At 37.5% G+C, this 17,944-nt stretch overlaps 1 protein-coding gene across 1 annotated transcript in view; it reads left to right on the forward strand.

Annotated features, from left to right (window-relative positions):
* Positions 1 to 17,944, forward strand: part of LOC127951120 (CUGBP Elav-like family member 5) — a 164,611-nt gene that overhangs the window by 117,536 nt on the left and 29,131 nt on the right. The window contains exons 4-5 of the mRNA XM_052548787.1: positions 14,366 to 14,494; positions 15,612 to 15,691. Coding sequence (XP_052404747.1) covers positions 14,366 to 14,494; positions 15,612 to 15,691 — 209 coding nt within the window. The remainder of the gene's footprint in view (positions 1 to 14,365; positions 14,495 to 15,611; positions 15,692 to 17,944) is intronic.

Here is a 17,944-nt window from a genome sequence, read left to right on the forward strand (position 1 = left end):
CGACAAAATATTAAATTATTATTTATTATTATTATTATATAGTAGATGTATTATCAGCAAGTTTATTTATTAAGGAGATTTAACTATTTAACTATAACTTTTACTTGTTTCGCCAGTTTGTTTATTTATTCAGTAAAATAAGGGGCCCTATTTTAACGATCTGAAACGCAAGTGTCAAAGCGCGAAGCGCAAGTAACTTTGTGGGCGGGTCTCGGCGCTGTTGCTATTTTCCCGGCGGGATAAATCGTTCTTGCGCCCGGCGCAAATCTAAAATGGGTTGGTCTGAAGTAGCTTCATTATTCATAGGTGTGGTTTGGGCGTAACGTGAAATAAACCAATCAGAGCGTCATGCAACATTCCCTTTAAAAGCAGGTGCGCAAGTTCCATTATGGATTGCTATTATGGCGTATTTACCAGGCGCACGCCAGGAGCGGTTCACAGCCGAGGAGACTGATGTTCTTGTAAGAGCAGTGAAAGACAGAGAAGTTGTGTTGTATGGGGATGGGAGAAACCCACCCAAAATAACGTCGGTTAAACAGGCGTGGGAGGAAATAGCCACAATTGTTTCATCGATTTTTTTTTCCTGGTTCTTGACGGACAAACCAATTTGTCAGATGTCTATGATTTGCAAAAATAACTGTTGCATCTGTGTAGATTACATGAGAAAAGTGTATGCGCGTTGTGCACGCTATACATTATGGTCAAGCATGCGCCCTTAAAATAGCATAATGAACAACGCGCAACGCGCCACTGACTTTAGACTAGGGGCCCTATCTTGCACCCAGCGCAATTGACTTTGTACACCGACGCATGTGTCATTCCTATTTTGCACCTGCGCAAAGCGCGCTTTTCCCTCCACAGAAGCACGTCGCTAAACTAGTGAATGAACTTGCGCTCCCTGGGCGGTTCAGCGCAAAAAAGGAGGCGTGTTCTGGCGCAAACGATCCCAGGTGCTATTTTGCTGTTCCATTAAACAATTGCGCCACTGACCAGAAAAAACCTAGTCTAAAGTCAGTGGCGCGTTGCGCGTTGTTCATTATGCTATTTTAAGGGCGCATGCTTGACCATAATGTATAGCGTGCACAACGCGCATACACTTTGCTCATGTAATCTACACAGATGCAACAGTTATTTTTGCAAATCATAAATTGTTACACAAAAAAAATATTAACACATGAGATGACGGAAATCATTGTGGTGTGCCACGAAGATGTGAAAAAATAGAAATAAATCTAAATTATTCAGGCTAATTGTAGTAATTAAGGATCAGACCTGTTGGCCAAATAGTGGCAAGACATATGTGTATATAATGACATCTGACAAATTGTGGCTATTTCCTCCCACGCCTGTTTAACCGACGCTATTTTGGGTGGGTTTCTCCCATCCCCATACAACACAACTTCTCTGTCTTTCACTGCTCTTACAAGAACATCAGTCTCCTCGGCTGTGAACCGCTCCTGGCGTGCGCCTGGTAAATACGCCATAATAATAGCAATCCATAATGGAACTTGCGCACCTGCTCTTAAAGGGAATGTTGGATGACGCTCTGATTGGTTTATTTCACGTTATGCCCAAACCACACCTATGAATAATGAAGCTACTTCAGACCAACCCATTTTAGATTTGCGCCGGGCGCAAGAGCCATTTATCCCGCCGGGAAAATAGCAACAGCGCCGAGACCCGCCCACAAAGTTACTTGCGCTTCGCGCTTTGACACTTGCGTTTCAGATCGTTAAAATAGGGCCCTATGTTTTTTTCTGGTCAGTGGCGCAATTGTTTAATGGAACAGTAAAATGGCACCAGGGATTGTTTGCGCCGGAACACGACTCCTTTTTTGCGCCGAACCGCTCAGGGAGCGCAAGTTCATTGACTAGTTTAGTGACGTGCTTCTGTGGAGGGAAAAGCGCGCTTTGCGCGGGTGCAAAATAGGAATGACACATGCGTCGGTGTACAAAGTCAATTGCGCTGGGTGCAAGATAGGGCCCAAGGAGTTTTATTACAGTATGATCAGTCAGATGTCACTTGCAAACTAAAATGTATATATAGTAAAATGTTGTTATATTTAATTAGATGTCTTGCCAGTGCTTATTTTAAATGTATTTATTTATTTATTTATTTATTTATTTATTTATTTGTTTGTGTATTTATTTAGTTGGAGAAATGATTTTAATATATTATAATCAGCAACATGTCACTTGAAACAACTTTATAGTATGTCATTGCATTTTATTTGTCAGTGCTTTTATTTATTTATTTTATTTTATTTTTTAGGTGAAACAAATAGTTCACATTCTGCTGCGAGAAATGTCCATGAAGTGATTCAAGGCCGAGCAGTTGCTCATTTTTAAGTCGCTGTGGATAAAAGTGCCTCCTGCTAAATGACTAAGTTTGCAAATCAGCAGTTGCAGAGAAGAAAGGGAATGTGAGCAGTTAACTCTATAGATATGTTTGCAGCCACTTTGATAGCTTTGTGTATGTTATTGTGTTAAATCTGAGTGTGCATACACCGCAATCAAAGGCCCTATTGTTGATTTTTCTGAAGTAATTAAAGTTACATGACTATTCACGTGCTGTTTTATTTATGATATAAATGCTTGGAAATAATATTTAATGTTTTCAAGTCCATTCATCATTTGTAGCATGCAAGCCACCTAATAATTGCGATAAGCTTTGTGCTTTGTGCTTTATTTATATTAAAACCAAGTCTCAGCCTTCTGTCAACTTCATGATAAAATAATACAAAAAATAAATGTGTTTTTATGCTCTTAAAATATAGTGAGATAACTATTTAACTCGGTCCAAGCGGCATGTGAATCAGTGATATTTTCTTCTGTAATATTTGCGGCATGAAATAAACATGAACAAATATTTGAATGCATGATGAAAAAAATCATAACAATTTAATACAAAGGAAAGTTTGAATCTTACGATTTATTGCTGTTTTTCTTGTTAAATGTGTCACAGGCTTTTAGACACAATATACATTTTTTTCTATTATCATAATTTTGACTTTATTCTTAAAATATTATGACATTAATGTTAACTAGTAAGATATTTTTCAAATGGTGCTGTATTTGTACTGCATACGAACACAATCTTGGCACATAAAGCAAACAAAAAACAAATAACAAATATTAATAAGATGTTAAATTATTTATTAATTTCTAGTGTTTTCTGAGTTGGTGTCGCAAAGATGAAACTGTCGATCCTGACTTGCCATCTCCTCGGGACATGCCTGGGAGAAATAGATAAAATACATCTTTACGGATTACATAATGAAAGAGTTTTGTTTTCGATTTGAATTATTTTGTTTTAAAGTAGTAATTTAAAGCATTCTATTAGACATGTATGTGACCCTGGAACACAAAAGCTGTCTGAAGTCGCTGGGGTATATTTGTAGCATTAGCCAAAAATACATTGAATGGGTCAAAATTATAAATTTTTATTTTATGCCAAAAACCATTAGGATGTTAAATAAAGATCATGTTCCAGGAAGATATTTTGCTGTAGTTTCCTAGTGTAAATATATTAAAACAATTTTTTTATATTAGTATTATGCATTGTTAAGAATTCATTTGGACAAATCTAAAGGTGATTTTCTCAGTATTTAGATTTCTTTGCTCCCTCAGATTCTAGATTTTCAAATAGTTGTATCTTGGCCAAATTTTGTCCTATCCTAATAAACAAACTTAATATTCAGCTTTCAGATGATATAGAAATATCAGTTTAGAAAAATTGACCCTTATGACTGGTTTTGTGGTCCAGAGTAACATTTATCACGTCTGTGAGGAGACAGTATTGTCACAGCAAACTCACTGTATTCCCAGAGAGCGGATGGTTTGATACGGAATAATTACACTCCAGCTCTGAACGGGACCTTCCCAGCAGGCCATCTGAGACGAGTGTGTGTGTGTGTGTGTGTGTGTGTGTGTGTGTGCTGGGCTCAGCTGGGAAGAGAGATTGAGCTGATCTGGTTTCATACAGGAGAGAGAGGAGGTTTGAGGAGCTCGGCTGGATTCCTCTGCTGAGATGATTATTTGATCCTCCTCACTTCTGAAATGACAGCATTACAGTAGATGAGCGGCGCGTCAGAGCATTTGTCATTCCTTTTTTACTTTCTAAGACACAAGCTTCTTTCTCAATACCTGCACGTCGCCCAGCTTTACATGATATACCAACATTTCAGGAGTTCATATATGAATGCCATACCATAAGAATAGCAGTTTCCATGCCATATGATATTGAACGATATTCTTTAATTAAGAATTTTAATATAAATATCAACGCATTAAATTAAAACATTCATAAGAAGCCATAACTATTATTCAGTGAAGTAAACATTGCTTCAGGCTTTTCAAGTTAATTATTCAAGACAAGTAAACAGCTAGTGAGAAAATGAATAGCACAAAATCAAATAAAACAACAAAAACAATCTTTGTACTACCAATAGCGGAATTTGTTTTATTTATTTATTTGCAGGGTTTTTCTTATTTATTTTTTTTTGGTATTGTTTTTTTGTTTGTTGTCAGTTTTAGTAATTTTATCAGTTCAACTCAAACTAATTTATTTAAGTTTTACACTGAAATATGACTAGTATATTTTGCATGGTAACATTAAAAGAGTTTGAGGTGTCATAAAATGTTACGCAGACCGGATTCAAACTCAAGTCAAGGTTGGATGAAGATATGAATGAACATCATATAGGATTTCCATCTATACATGACTCATTCTGCTCTCATTTAAAGGGGGGGTGAAATGCTATTTCATGCATACTGAGTTTTTGACACTGTTAAAGAGTTGGATTCCCATGCTAAACATGGACAAAGTTTCAAAAATTAAGTTGTACGTTTGAAGGAGTATTTTTGTTCCCAAAATACTCCTTCTGGTTTGTCACAAGTTTCGGAAAGTATTTTTCGAGTATGGCTCTGTGTGACGTTAGATGGAGCGGAATTTCCTTATATGGGTCCTGAGGCACTTCTGCTGGAAGAGCGCGCTCCCGTATAGCAGAGCACTGAGAGCACAACAGACTTCACTGATCAGAGCGAGAGCGTCGCCAAATGTCACAAAAGAAGTGTGTTTTTGGTTGCCAGGGCAAGACAACCCTGCACAGATTACCAAAAAAAAAACAGCATTAAGGGACCAGTGGATGGAGTTTATTTTTACAGAGCATCAACGGAGTTGTGCAAGTGTTTGTGTTTGTTCCCTGCATTTCGAAGATGCTTGTTTTACAAACAAGGCCCAGTTTGACGCCGGATTTGCACATCGTTTATTTCTTAAGGATGATGCAATCCCAATGAAAAAGGGTCACGATCGTGTGTTGGAACCGCAGGCGGTGAGTAAAACTGCTTAAAATATCTCTGCCTCCTTGTAAGTGCATCCCCTCCCATGCCGGAGACCCGGGTTCGAGCCCCGCTCAGAGCGAGTCGTTGCTGCTGCTGCTCTCCTTCAGTTTCAGCCTCGGGATCTGATTCTGGATCATAAATAAACGGCTGAATCTGACTGTTATCCATGGTTTGTTTTGGATGATGTTTTTTCCTCACGGTAATGTCACAGCTTCCAAACGCTCTCAACGCAAAAGCTTACTCGCGCTCGTGATTCTTTAGCTCCGCCCACACGTCACGCCTCCAGCCGGTCGTGTTTTTCCGGGAAAAATCGGAACAGACTATCTTTCTCTTATGAATATAATAAAACTAAAGACTTTTTGGAGTTATGAAGGATGCAGTACTACTCTATAGGTACTCAAGATTAACAGGATATTGAGTGAAAACGAGCATTTCACCCCCCCTTTAATGTCTGAATGAAGTTCCATCAGGGATTGATGTTTGATGGTTTTGATCAGGGTTTGGACTGAAGGTCGGGGGTTAATCTGAGGTTTAGCACTCAGAATTTAAACACTCCATGCATGAAATACATGTAAAGCGCTGACTGTTCTCCACACAGATTAAAAGTGTTTCTTTCTTTGTCTTTGTCTTTGTCTTTGTCTGCACACAAACACACACACACACACACATATAAAGCCGGTTTGATTTCTGTGTCAAGAGCAGGTTCATACTCCCTTCACAGTCGAGAACAGACACATAAAGACTAGAAAGTCTGCAATCATGCTGTTCTGCAGATTTGAAGCGTTCACCTGCCGGATGGCCTGTCCCGGATCTGCAGCTGTCTCGCTCCTGCTGTCTGTTAAGATTAGGGTGAAAAGGGCAGCTCATCTATTCCCGTAGGAGTTCGTCAATGATGTCTTGTGCACTAAAATGCACTTAGATTATGATTTCTTTAAGAGTTGTTAATAGCGACAGGCCAATATATATATATATATATATATATATACAGTACAGACCAAAAGTTTGGACACACCTTCTCATTCAAAGAGTTTTCTTTATTTTCATGACTATGAAAATTGTAGAGTCACACTGAAGGCATCAAGGGCTATTTGAGCAAGATGGAGAGTGATGGGGTGCTGCACCAGATGACCTGACCTCCACAGTCACCGGACCTGAACCCAATCCAGATGGTTTAGGGGTGAGCTGGACCACAGACAGAAGGCAAAAGGGCCAACAAGTGCTAAGCATCTCTCGGGGAACTCCTTCAAGACTGTTGGAAGACCATTTCAGTTGACTTCCTCTTGAAGCTCATCAAGAGAATGCCGAGTGTGTGCAAAGCAGTAATCAAAGCAAAAGGTGGCTAGAACCTACAATATGACATATTTTCGGTTGTTTCACACTTTTTTGTTATGTATATAATTCCATATATAATTCCACATGTGTTAATTCAGAGTTTTGATGCCTTCAGTGTGAATCTACACTTTCCATAGTCATGAAAATAAAGAAAACTCTTTGAATGAGAAGGTGTGTCCAAACTTTTGGTCTGTACTGTACATACATATATATATATATATATATATATATATATATATATATATATATATATATACATATATATATATATATATATATATATATATATATACAGGTGCTGTTCATATGATTAGAATATAAGTTTAACTTGTATATTATATTTATTCATTACACTCAGACTGATATATTTCAAATGTTTATTTCTTTTAATTTTGATGACTATAACTGACAACTAAGGAAAATCTGAAATTCAGTGTCTCAGAACATTAGAATATTGTGAAAAGGTTCAAAATTGAAGACACCTAGTGCCACACTCTAAATTTAAAATTTAAAAATTTATGCATTTAGCAGACTGTTTACACCTGCAAAGGCCTTTAAATGGTCTCTCAGTCTAGTTCTGTAGGCTACACAATCATGGGGAAGACTGCTGACTTGACAGTTTTCCAAAAGATGACCATTGGCACCTTGCACAAGGAGAGCAAGAGACAAAAGGTCATTGCAAAAGAGGCTGGTTGTTCACAGAGCTCTGTGTCCAAGCACATTAATAGAGAGGCGAAGGGAAGGAAAAGATGTGGTAGAAAAGAAAAGTGTACAAGCAATAGGGCTAACGCCACCCTGGAGATGATTGTGAAACAAAACCTATTCAAAAATGTGGGGGAGATTCACAAAGAGTGGACTGCAGCTGGAGTCAGTGCTTCAAGAACCACTACACACAGACGTATGAAAGACATGGGTTTCAGCTTTGCATTCCTTGTGTCAAGCCACTGTTGAACAACAGACAGCATCAGAAGCGTCTCGCTTCAAGAAGGACTGCACTGTTGCTGAGTGGTCCCAAGTTATGTTCTCTGATGAAAGTAAATTTTGCATTACCTTTGGAAATCAGGGTCCCAGAGTCTGGAGGAAGAGAGGAGAGGCACACAATCCACTTTGCTAGAGATCCAGTGTAAAGTTTCCACAGTCAGTAATGGTTTGGGGTGCCGTGTCATCTGCTGGTGTTGGGCCACTGTGTTCAAGTCCAAGGTCAACACAGCCGTATACCAGGAAGTTTTAGAGCACTTCATGCTTCCTGCTGCTGACCAACTTTATGGAGATGCAGAATTCAGTTCCAGTGCCAAAGCTACCAGTACCTGGTTTAAGGACCCTGGTATCCTTGTTCTTAATTGGCCAGCACACTCGCCTGACCTTAACCATATAGAAAATCTATGGGGTATTGTGAAGAGGAAGATGCAATATGCCAGACCCAAGAATGCAGAAGAGCTGAAGGCCACTATCAGAGACACCTGGGCTCTCATAACACCTGAGCAGTGCCACAGACGGATCGACTCCATGCCACGCCACATTACTGCAGTAATTCAGGCAAAAGGAGCCTCAGCTAATTATTGAGTGCTGTACATGCTCATACTTTTCATTTTTATACTTTTAGTTGGCCAAGATTTCTAAAAATCCTTTCTTTGTATTAGTCTTAAGAATTTTCAAATTTTTTTCAAACCTTGTGTATATATATATATATATATATATATAGACTGGTCTGCAATACAGAAGCAATTTTTAAATTATTGGAAAAAACTAATAACCATGCAGCTTTAACCAAATTGTGCACCTATGATTTTTCCAAAACTCTACATTCTTTACAATGGTTAATACACATTTTCTGTTTACAGAAATGTGTGTGTGTGTTGAAACTGAAACATAAAATGAGCTTGTTTTAGTCAAGTAAAAAGTACTATTAACGTCACTGAATCAACCTAAATAGATTCATATGTACCAACAAATGTATGTATTAAAGTTAGCTGGAAATAGTACAATATATAGAGAGAGCCAGATTGCGCCAATACCAACCATCTTTTGGCATTAAAACAGTACTGTCAGGATTTAGTAAAGATGCTCAAGAATCAGCACCGAAAGGGCATGGACACAGTTATTTTTTGCGACTGACCTTATTGAAAATGCATTTATAGGAGTTTAATTTCCAAATTTCAGATGCAAAATTTATGTGAGGACAGTGTTAAAATGAATCACAGAATTTTTTTGTGCCTGTGTGTGTATATATATATATATATAAATGAGGGTTACCCTGGCTTTACTTGAAAAATATTATTCCCAATGCACAAAAACTTCCCAGAATACTGAGTGCCCTGTTGGTTACAGTGTTTACTTTTTATGTATATATATATATTATAATTTTACTAAATATGTATTTATTTGTGAAAAATATCTGACGTATAAGTATGTTTCTTTTACACATTTATTTTTTAATCCATTGCAAAATGATTTCAAATTTCTTAAATATTAATAATAAAAATAATAAAAAAATTATATCAGCTTTATATTGGCTGTTGGCCCCCCTGCTTTCCAAGTTATCGGCATCAGCATCGGCTGTCAAAAAACACATATCGTTTGACCACTGCTTTAAACAGGTGCAGATCATCTGGTTGCGTCTGATGTAATGTCACAGTCAAATGCTTTATGGATGAGGATCAGACGGATGAAATGTCCGAGCGCTGTAGAAAATCTGCAGTCTCTGCCTGCCGCTCTGTCATCATCAAACACTGTTTGACAGACTCTAATGTCTCCTGATTTATTAATAAAGGCGTTTATTTGATCTGCGGCGAGTTTTCTGTCAGTCTGAGGCAAACCGAGATTACATACGGAGCAAAACAGTGTGTCTGTGTGTGTGTGTGTGACTGTGTTGTATTATTTAAATGTGCCGTAAGCAATATTTTTATGGAACAGCATACAGAAAATGTCCCACTTCCTGACAGACATCACTGAAATAAGAGTCCTGAGAAATCACACCTGTCAGTGTGACGGCCCTAGGCCCAAAAACACACGCCTGTTTAGCCAATCAGAAGTCTTTGAGTTGGTCTCAGCCTGTCAGTCACATTGAGATTTGTGGTTTGCTAACATCGGATTTGCTGATATGGTTTTGTACAAGAGGAGTTTTTTGAGAAATGAGGCAGTCTGCTTCAATAGCTAATGTTAGCAACATAAAATTACACTCTTAAAATAAAGCATACTTATTGGCATCGATGACCCATCAATGGAAACTTTTCATTCCACAGAAGGTTCTTTATTGTGGAAAAAGGTTCTTTAGATTGTTCAAATGTTCTTCACACTAAGAGAAAAATGCTTGGTTTAAGAACTGATCACTGAAAGGTTCTTTTGGGAACTAAAACCTAGACATTATAGCCAATTTAGAAATTCCAGTCAAGAAAAAGAGAATGCACACACTCCGCTTCCCATTTTTACTCCAATCCCCAATGGCACATTTTAAACGTGTGTGTATGTGTGTGTGTGTCCTTTATTGCCAAACAGGTCTTGAACATTAATGTTCCCTCCAGCACAAAGCAGCAGAGCTCAGGACTGCATGCGTTTTACTCATCCTTGCATCATCTCTCCTTGCCTTTTCCGTTTTCCTCCATGTACTGTTTCTCCATTCTCTTCCACTCGTTTCTCTGATGTCTTTCTCTGTCTTTTCTCCAAGAGCTCACAGAAACAATAACCAGTGGGTTTTTCATCACACATTAATGCAACGCTCCAAAGAAATGAAAAGGAAATGCTTTTCCAATGCTTGAAAAGCTATTCAATAGCTCTGTTTTTAGACATCTTTTTAAAGTAATAGTTCAGATTTGCTGAAGATGTACTCACACTCAGGCCATTGAAGATGTAGATGACTGTTTCTTCATCAGAATTGGAGAAATGTAGCATTGTCTGTAAGCAATCTGCTGTTTGGACTCTGACGGCACCCATTCACCGCAGAGAATCTATGAGTGAGCAAGTAATGGAATGCTACATTTTTACCAAATCTGTTCCCATGAAGAACCTCATTTATGTTTTGGATGGAGTATATTTTGGGGGAAGAACTGTTCCTTTAAGGCATCAAATCCTTTATTTTCGAGGTGCCGTGTGTAAAGCAGCTCACTAGGTTTTGGAACAGAGCTGGTGTGTGTAGATTCCGACGGACCCCTGGGAGGGAGGGGCTAACAGATTAGACTCATGAATATTCAACATGCTAATGAGAAGCAAATGAGGGGGTCTGTGTGGATAATTAGAATTGTGGCCAGCAGAATCTGGCACGAAAGAGAGAGACGCTTCAGTGGTCTAATATAAATTGTAAATATGGTGTCTCTGTAGTACGCGTTTATTGACGGATAAGGTAATTTATCTGCATCATCAGCAACTGAGTGTGTCTGTCAATCAAAGTGACAGTTACCGAGAGGAGCGTTTTATTACTCACAGATTGCTCTTGAGATGCTTCCTTTAGAATACTTTCTTCTGTACCAGCTTAATATGCAGAGACAACTTTTAAGTAAGGTTGATTTCCCAAAACACTGGGACTGTGGTGCTTACGAATCACTGTTGTTTGTTTGAGTATCTCATGTAGATGGACAGGATTGTCTGTTAGTTATTAGTGTGTTGCACAGTGCAGTTTCAATATATATTTTTAGTTGCTTTTATTTAATATTTAATTTTATTCCAGATGTTTCTCCCTAAAATTACTAAAGTCAGGTTTTTTTTATAATTATTTCATCTTGTGAATATAACTTTTTTTATTTTCTGAATCTTGGGTGGCCGATGTTTTACCTCTGATTTCTTCATCTCTATTTCTTTTACAGGTGAATGGGGTAAAAGTTTATGCATTTTGAACTATGTGCAAGTTGTTACAAATTACAGTCAAAATATGTTTTTTTACTGAGAGGATTTTGGACAAATCAGAAAATACTGGCAACAGCCAGAAAATAATACATTAATTATTATAATACATAATAATACATAATACAAATAATACATTTTATAATACAATAATACATTTTCACCATTTGTTTAGAAAAATGATGTGTAAAATCTGGCAAAAGCTATAAGAACAAAACCCTTCTGTAAAAACCTTCAGAATATAGACAGGAAAAACAATTTTTGGTATATTTAAATATTATTAAATGGTATTTTTAAATATTAGATGAAAAACTTTTACAACTTAAATGAACATTAGAAATGTTGCATCTGCAACTAGTTTTAGTATAAATAATAAAATTATTAAAACTATTTTTATTTATAGAAATATTTAAATAAAAAATAAAATGACTAAAACCTAAACTAAAATGGAAAATAAAAATTGAATAAATTTTGAAAAATGTTTTGAATCCCTTGTGTAAGAGACATTTTGGAAATCTCCACAGAAAATGTAGAGACGTGAGAATGAGTTGAGACATGTTTGATTTTCTCAGGAGAAACATCTGAGAAACAGGAGACTTAAGCAAACATGTCCATTTATTCTCCATTTGTTTCCACTGCAGTCGAGAAGCCACAATTGAAATAACAAAGATATCATTGTGATTTCTCTTTCCTACGGTCCATTTCTAGAGAGCAGCAGCACAAATAAACCCAGCTGAATTTCAGCATATTGCCTGTGTTTCAGGCAGTGTGTGTGTGCGTGCGTGCGTGTGTGTGTGTGTGTGTGTGCATGTGTGTGTGTGTGTGTGTGCATGTGTGTGTGAGGTGGTTTCTCTCATTAAAGGCTACAGGTCACAGATCCACAGCACTGCAACTCAACTGCAATAGTCTGCAACCAGCAGCGCAGAGAGATCTCAAAGACTTACTGCCTCCAATGCACTGAACACACACACACACACACACACACACAGAGAGATGATGCAACTTGGTTTCAAGGGTAAACAGCAGTGGGAATGAGTGTTTGGATGGTAAGAGAGTGTGTCGCTGTGAGATGTCTTGAGAGTCTTGTTTTATACATGCTGTGCTGGTGTGTGTTTATTTCTGCATCTGTAACACAAGCAGCGCATCAACAACTCAAACTCAGGGCACGTGCACACTACACTTTACAGAACACAGAGAAAGCACTGATTTCATTTGGGATGCTGAACAGCAAGGACAAAAAAACTGGATTTGTGACACTCCATCATGTGGTCATCAGTTCACAATCTGGTGGAGATCGTGAGAGCTCCACTTTTAGGAATCAGATTCATTATGATATTTCTGATACATATTTCAAACTGACCCAACTCTCCTGCCACACCCTTAAAATTAATCTTACATATTTCTTTGCATCAAACACACACACACAAAGACTAAAATTACTTGAATTACTAAAACACACAACAGTATTAATAAAAATGTAACTTAAAATGTAAAAATAAAAATATTTAAATAAAGACTACTAATATCTCAAGGAATCCAAAAAACATTAAAAACATTTTTAAAATAAAATCTATTTGCATGCATTTTATTCTGGGATTAGGTGCGAGTGTTTTCTACAGCTAAGTGAAAGCTTCACAGATGTAACACATCCCAGAGGAGAGCTTAGTGAAGGATGTGTAGCCTTTACTGTTTCCATCAGGGCCATGAAGTGTGTGTGTGTGTGTGTGTGTCCAGGTTTTGATGGCGTTTTACTGATGCTGTATATAGACGCAGCTCTCCGTCTGTGTCTCTGGCCGTTAGTGTGTTGCTGTATATAGCTCAGTGCTGATGGGGAGACACCAGACCTGGACTCATAAAGATGATGAAGTCTGCTGCAGCCTCAGGCCTGATAATGCACAAACCAGACCTTATGATAGAATTCAGACCCCGATATGTTTTAACATGTTTTACAAACTAAAAATATTTATTTATTAAATTTGTTCTACTTTAGTTTATTTTTATGCATTTTTTAGAAATATACATGTCTAAAATATTTGTATATTCATTTTGATATTTGTATTTGTACTCTAATATTTGCATTATTTAATTATGTATAGCCTATGACAAAAAAACATCTTTTGTGAATGTTTAAATATTTTTTTGTTATTTGTTTTAATGTATTTTTAAAACATATCTAAATATCATATAATATGTATTATACATTATATATTATACAGTTTGATTCTGACATCATTGAATGAATCTGATTCAGTGAATCATTCATTACAATGATTAAAATGGTTAAAGGGATAGTTCACCCAAAAATGTTATTTCTGTCATTAATTACTCATCCTCGTGTCGTTCCAAGCCGTAAGACCTTCATTCATCTTTGGAGCACAAATTAAGATATTTTTGAAGCCTTTCGAGACCCCCTGTCCCTAGCATAGACACGATCAAGGTGGAAACATAGCAAGGATATTGTTAAAATAATCCATGTGACATCAGTGTTTCAAACCATAGCTTTACGACAGTAACGGTGAGTAATTAATGACAGAATGTTCATTTTTGGGTGAACTACCCCTTTAAGCAGCAGTGGGAGTCTTTTTGATTGATCCATTTAAAGAATCAATTCAAAAGAGTCATTTGTTTGTGAATCGGACTCCCCCGATGTGATACATTTCTGCCAGCAACAATTGTTGATTTTTTATTGTTTTGGGATTATTTGACACCATCCAGGACTATGATTCAGTCTACAAACTGCAAATTTGATTTTCGTGGCCTAAATATCTAATCTTCTCTCTGATTTTCTGTCCTCTTGCCATTTTTGTGTGTGGAGATACAGTAGAAGTATATATTCTCTTTGTGTGTTTGTGTTTCAGAGGACAGGAAGCTGTTTGTGGGCATGTTGAATAAGCAGCAGACAGAAGAGGACGTGTACCGCCTGTTTGAGCCCTACGGAGTGATAGAAGAGTGCACCGTGTTACGAGGCCCTGATGGAAACAGTAAAGGTGAGTTTTCTTTCTTTCTTCAGCATTCACAGCAGTTTTATGAGCTCGCTAGTGAATGACAGATGACAGACATCCACGTGTCTTTCAGGGTAAAGTCTGAGGGGTATTTTATGTTCAGTGTAAAAAAATAAATAGATAAATAGTGACCTTCAATAGAAAAAGACAAAGTAAAAACAAACAGAAAAGCAGCATTGGACATTGAGCAGAAGTGCTTTTATTTACACATTCAATCTCACCACGTCAGTCTATTCGAACACGTGCACGTCAACCCGACGCTTTGTGATGGGATTTCTCAGTGCAAACATGGAAGAAACCATTCTGGAGAACGGTGGGGGCTGATGTCACCTGACAAACCCCGGCTCGGTCTGGGCAGGAATTATTTACACCGACTGCGATCGCTGTGTCCATTAAGGGAGAGCAAGAGAGGTCAATCATGAAGAGAGAAACGATGTGAGAGGTTTTGCACTCAACAAGGAATCATTAAGATTTGATGATCAGCTGTGCCGTTCGATCACGTGACCTTTCAATGCACGGATATGTTGTGATTATTACCACTGTAAAGCCTGGCATGTAATGGTCCGCTCAACCCGCTTGAGTCAAACATTCAAATATAATATATTATAATTTAATACAATGATGATTGAGAGATGAAGTCCCTTCAGTCCAGTGTTCATATTTTTCTTATGTTGACTTTATAAAAAATCAGTAAAGATTTGACTGCATGAGCTGAAGGTGGACATTTCTTTATTACACTAAAATACCTTTCACTTACTAGTCTAAACTCTCTGACAAGACGACAGAATTCGGCTTGGAGTAGATTGTGTACCATTGTTTTTTTAGCTGAGTTTGAATCATGTCGAGCCTTAGAAACTTGCATATCAAATACAGTACAGTAAGCTTAATCCGGTTAGAGACAGTCATAAAATAAATCATACATAGTGCACATATGGATAATAAGGTGTTCTAAGAGAGTGTTTTGTTTGTGTGCATGTGCACGTCTTCTCTCTCATCTCCAGTGTTGCGTTCACCAGAGACACACACTCCGCTGCTCATAACCTCCACCAGTCTTCCTCATTATTTCTCTGCTCTTCTTTTGTTTGTGTGTGTGTTTTTGCAGGTTGCGCCTTTGTAAAGTTTTCAACACACACCGAGGCTCAGTCTGCCATCGGTGGGCTGCACGGGAGTCAGACCATGCCAGTGAGTACAACCACACACTATTATACACACAGCTTTTATAAGATCGTATTAATTGGGGTATGAGGTGCATGCATTTAAAGGGAAATTACCTATAATGTTCACTTTTACCTATGCATTCATATGCATTTTGACAGAATGTTGAACAAGTTAACGGACAGCATGCGCACACATGAACTGTGGATGTTGAAGGCAGAGCTGCTGTCATGTGTCGAGCTCAAACAGCTTCAGTCCCAATATAAGTGCAAATGAGCTGCTGTCAGGCTCTCTGTTTCTTCCTGCCTTCTCTTCTGAATGGACTACTAGCTTACTGCAAGCATATACAGTAAATATGAACTTATATGCATGCATAATATTCATTTGCAAATATTAATAACTATTATTTTTAATATGTAAAATTCTAATAAAATATATCCAAACTATCTTACAATGGTTTGATTTAAACTTGAATGAAAAAATCGTAAATCTTCTCTAAAAATCTGCAAAAAAATAAAATAATAATATTTAACTTGCACAAAGATAATAGTTGTAATATTATATTCATTTAAATATTTAAAGTTATTAAGCAAAATTTTCTCTTTTTTTGAAGTATAAGATATATAACAACCTGCTTATGAAAAATAGCTAATTTAAAGTGCAGTATTTTTGAGCATATATCAAAATAACAAACCTTATACAGGAGGAACATCTTGAAACATATCGTAAAATTTGATCACAAATTTCAGTTTTAGTCTGTTTCTCACAAACAGCATACCTATTGTATGATTTCCATAAACGTGGAATTATAGCAACTTTTATGATGTCTTCGTTTGATTTTTTTGTCACAATTGGGGTCTAATTGCATGCAAAAATCCACTACTATGATTAATCTTTTCTCCTTCACAGCACAAGTCATGCATGTTCGAAATGTTGTGAGGTTGGATGAATAAAGACACAGAATTTAAGTCTATTTTGCAGAATTCCAAAGCTTTTCAGTCAAAATCAGCACAGAAAATGCTGCAGATTCCTCATGCACCATCTGGGTATTCCTTACACAGAAAATTCACAGTATACATACTGCACACTGCAATACAGCACACAAGCAGTATGTTAGTGTGCTATTCTCGCTCTCTTTATCACACTCCTTCTGCATGTTTCCCACCTCATCTCTGAGGTTCAGATGAATAATTCCTCTGCCACGCATTGCAAGGACAGATAAAGAGGTGTATTTCTCCATCCCCTGAGAGCAGGACAAGAAGTAGAGAAAAAGAGAAGGAGAGGGAGGAGTACAGATGATCAAACACTCAGACAGCGTCTAACTGTCACCGAGACGAAAGACAGGTGGAGAAATGCCTCTGATGAGCCACTGTAAATGTGTGTTTGGAGTTCAGCTCAACCTTGAGAGTAATTATCCTCAAATGAACGTTCAAGGCCGTATCTCACCCTCACACACACTTCGCATACCGATAATTAAAAGCATTTACATACTCGACGACAGAACGGATGAGTAAGAGAAATGAGTTTGAATGGCCAACGCAGCCAAGATTTTAAAGGAACAGTTCACCAAAAATGAAAATTTGCTGAAAATGTAGCCATCCTTAAGCCATTCAAGATTTGTTTCTTCATCAGAACAGATTTGGAGAAATGTAGCATTGCATCAGTTGCTCACCAGAGGATCTTCTGGAGTGAATGGGTGCCGTCAGAACGAGAGTCCAAACAGCTGATAAAAACATCACAATATTCCACACCACTCCAGTCCATTAGTTAACATCTTGTGAAGCCAAAATCTGTGTGCTTGCAAGAAACAAATTCAAAACCTGAAATAAGATTGCTTTATACATAAAATTGCTTTCTCCAGTGAAAAAAGTCTAACTCATCTGAATCTGGAGATCAAGCACTGTTTACATGCAGGAAAACAGTTCTAAACAAATATTTTGGTGGATTTTGATTTGAGAGGACAACAGGGGATGGACTTCTTCTCTGGGGGGAGTGTTATTATGGATTATTAACCAAATCGATTGGTTTTATTTACAAGATGTTAACTCATTGACCGGAGTGGTGTGGATTATTGTGATGTTTTATCAGCCGTTTGGACTCTCTTTCTGACGGCACCCATTCACTGCAGAGCATCCAGTGATGAGCAAGTGATATGATGCTACATTTCTCCAAATGTATGATGAAGAAACAAACACATCTACATTTTGGATGCCTGAGGGTGTAAGTAAATTCTATGCAAATTTTTATTTTTGGGTGAATGAGACCTCCCTGAGGAGGTCA

The sequence above is a fragment of the Carassius gibelio genome, chromosome B2 (assembly GCF_023724105.1).
Source record: "Carassius gibelio isolate Cgi1373 ecotype wild population from Czech Republic chromosome B2, carGib1.2-hapl.c, whole genome shotgun sequence".
Taxonomy (NCBI): Eukaryota; Metazoa; Chordata; class Actinopteri; order Cypriniformes; family Cyprinidae; genus Carassius; species Carassius gibelio.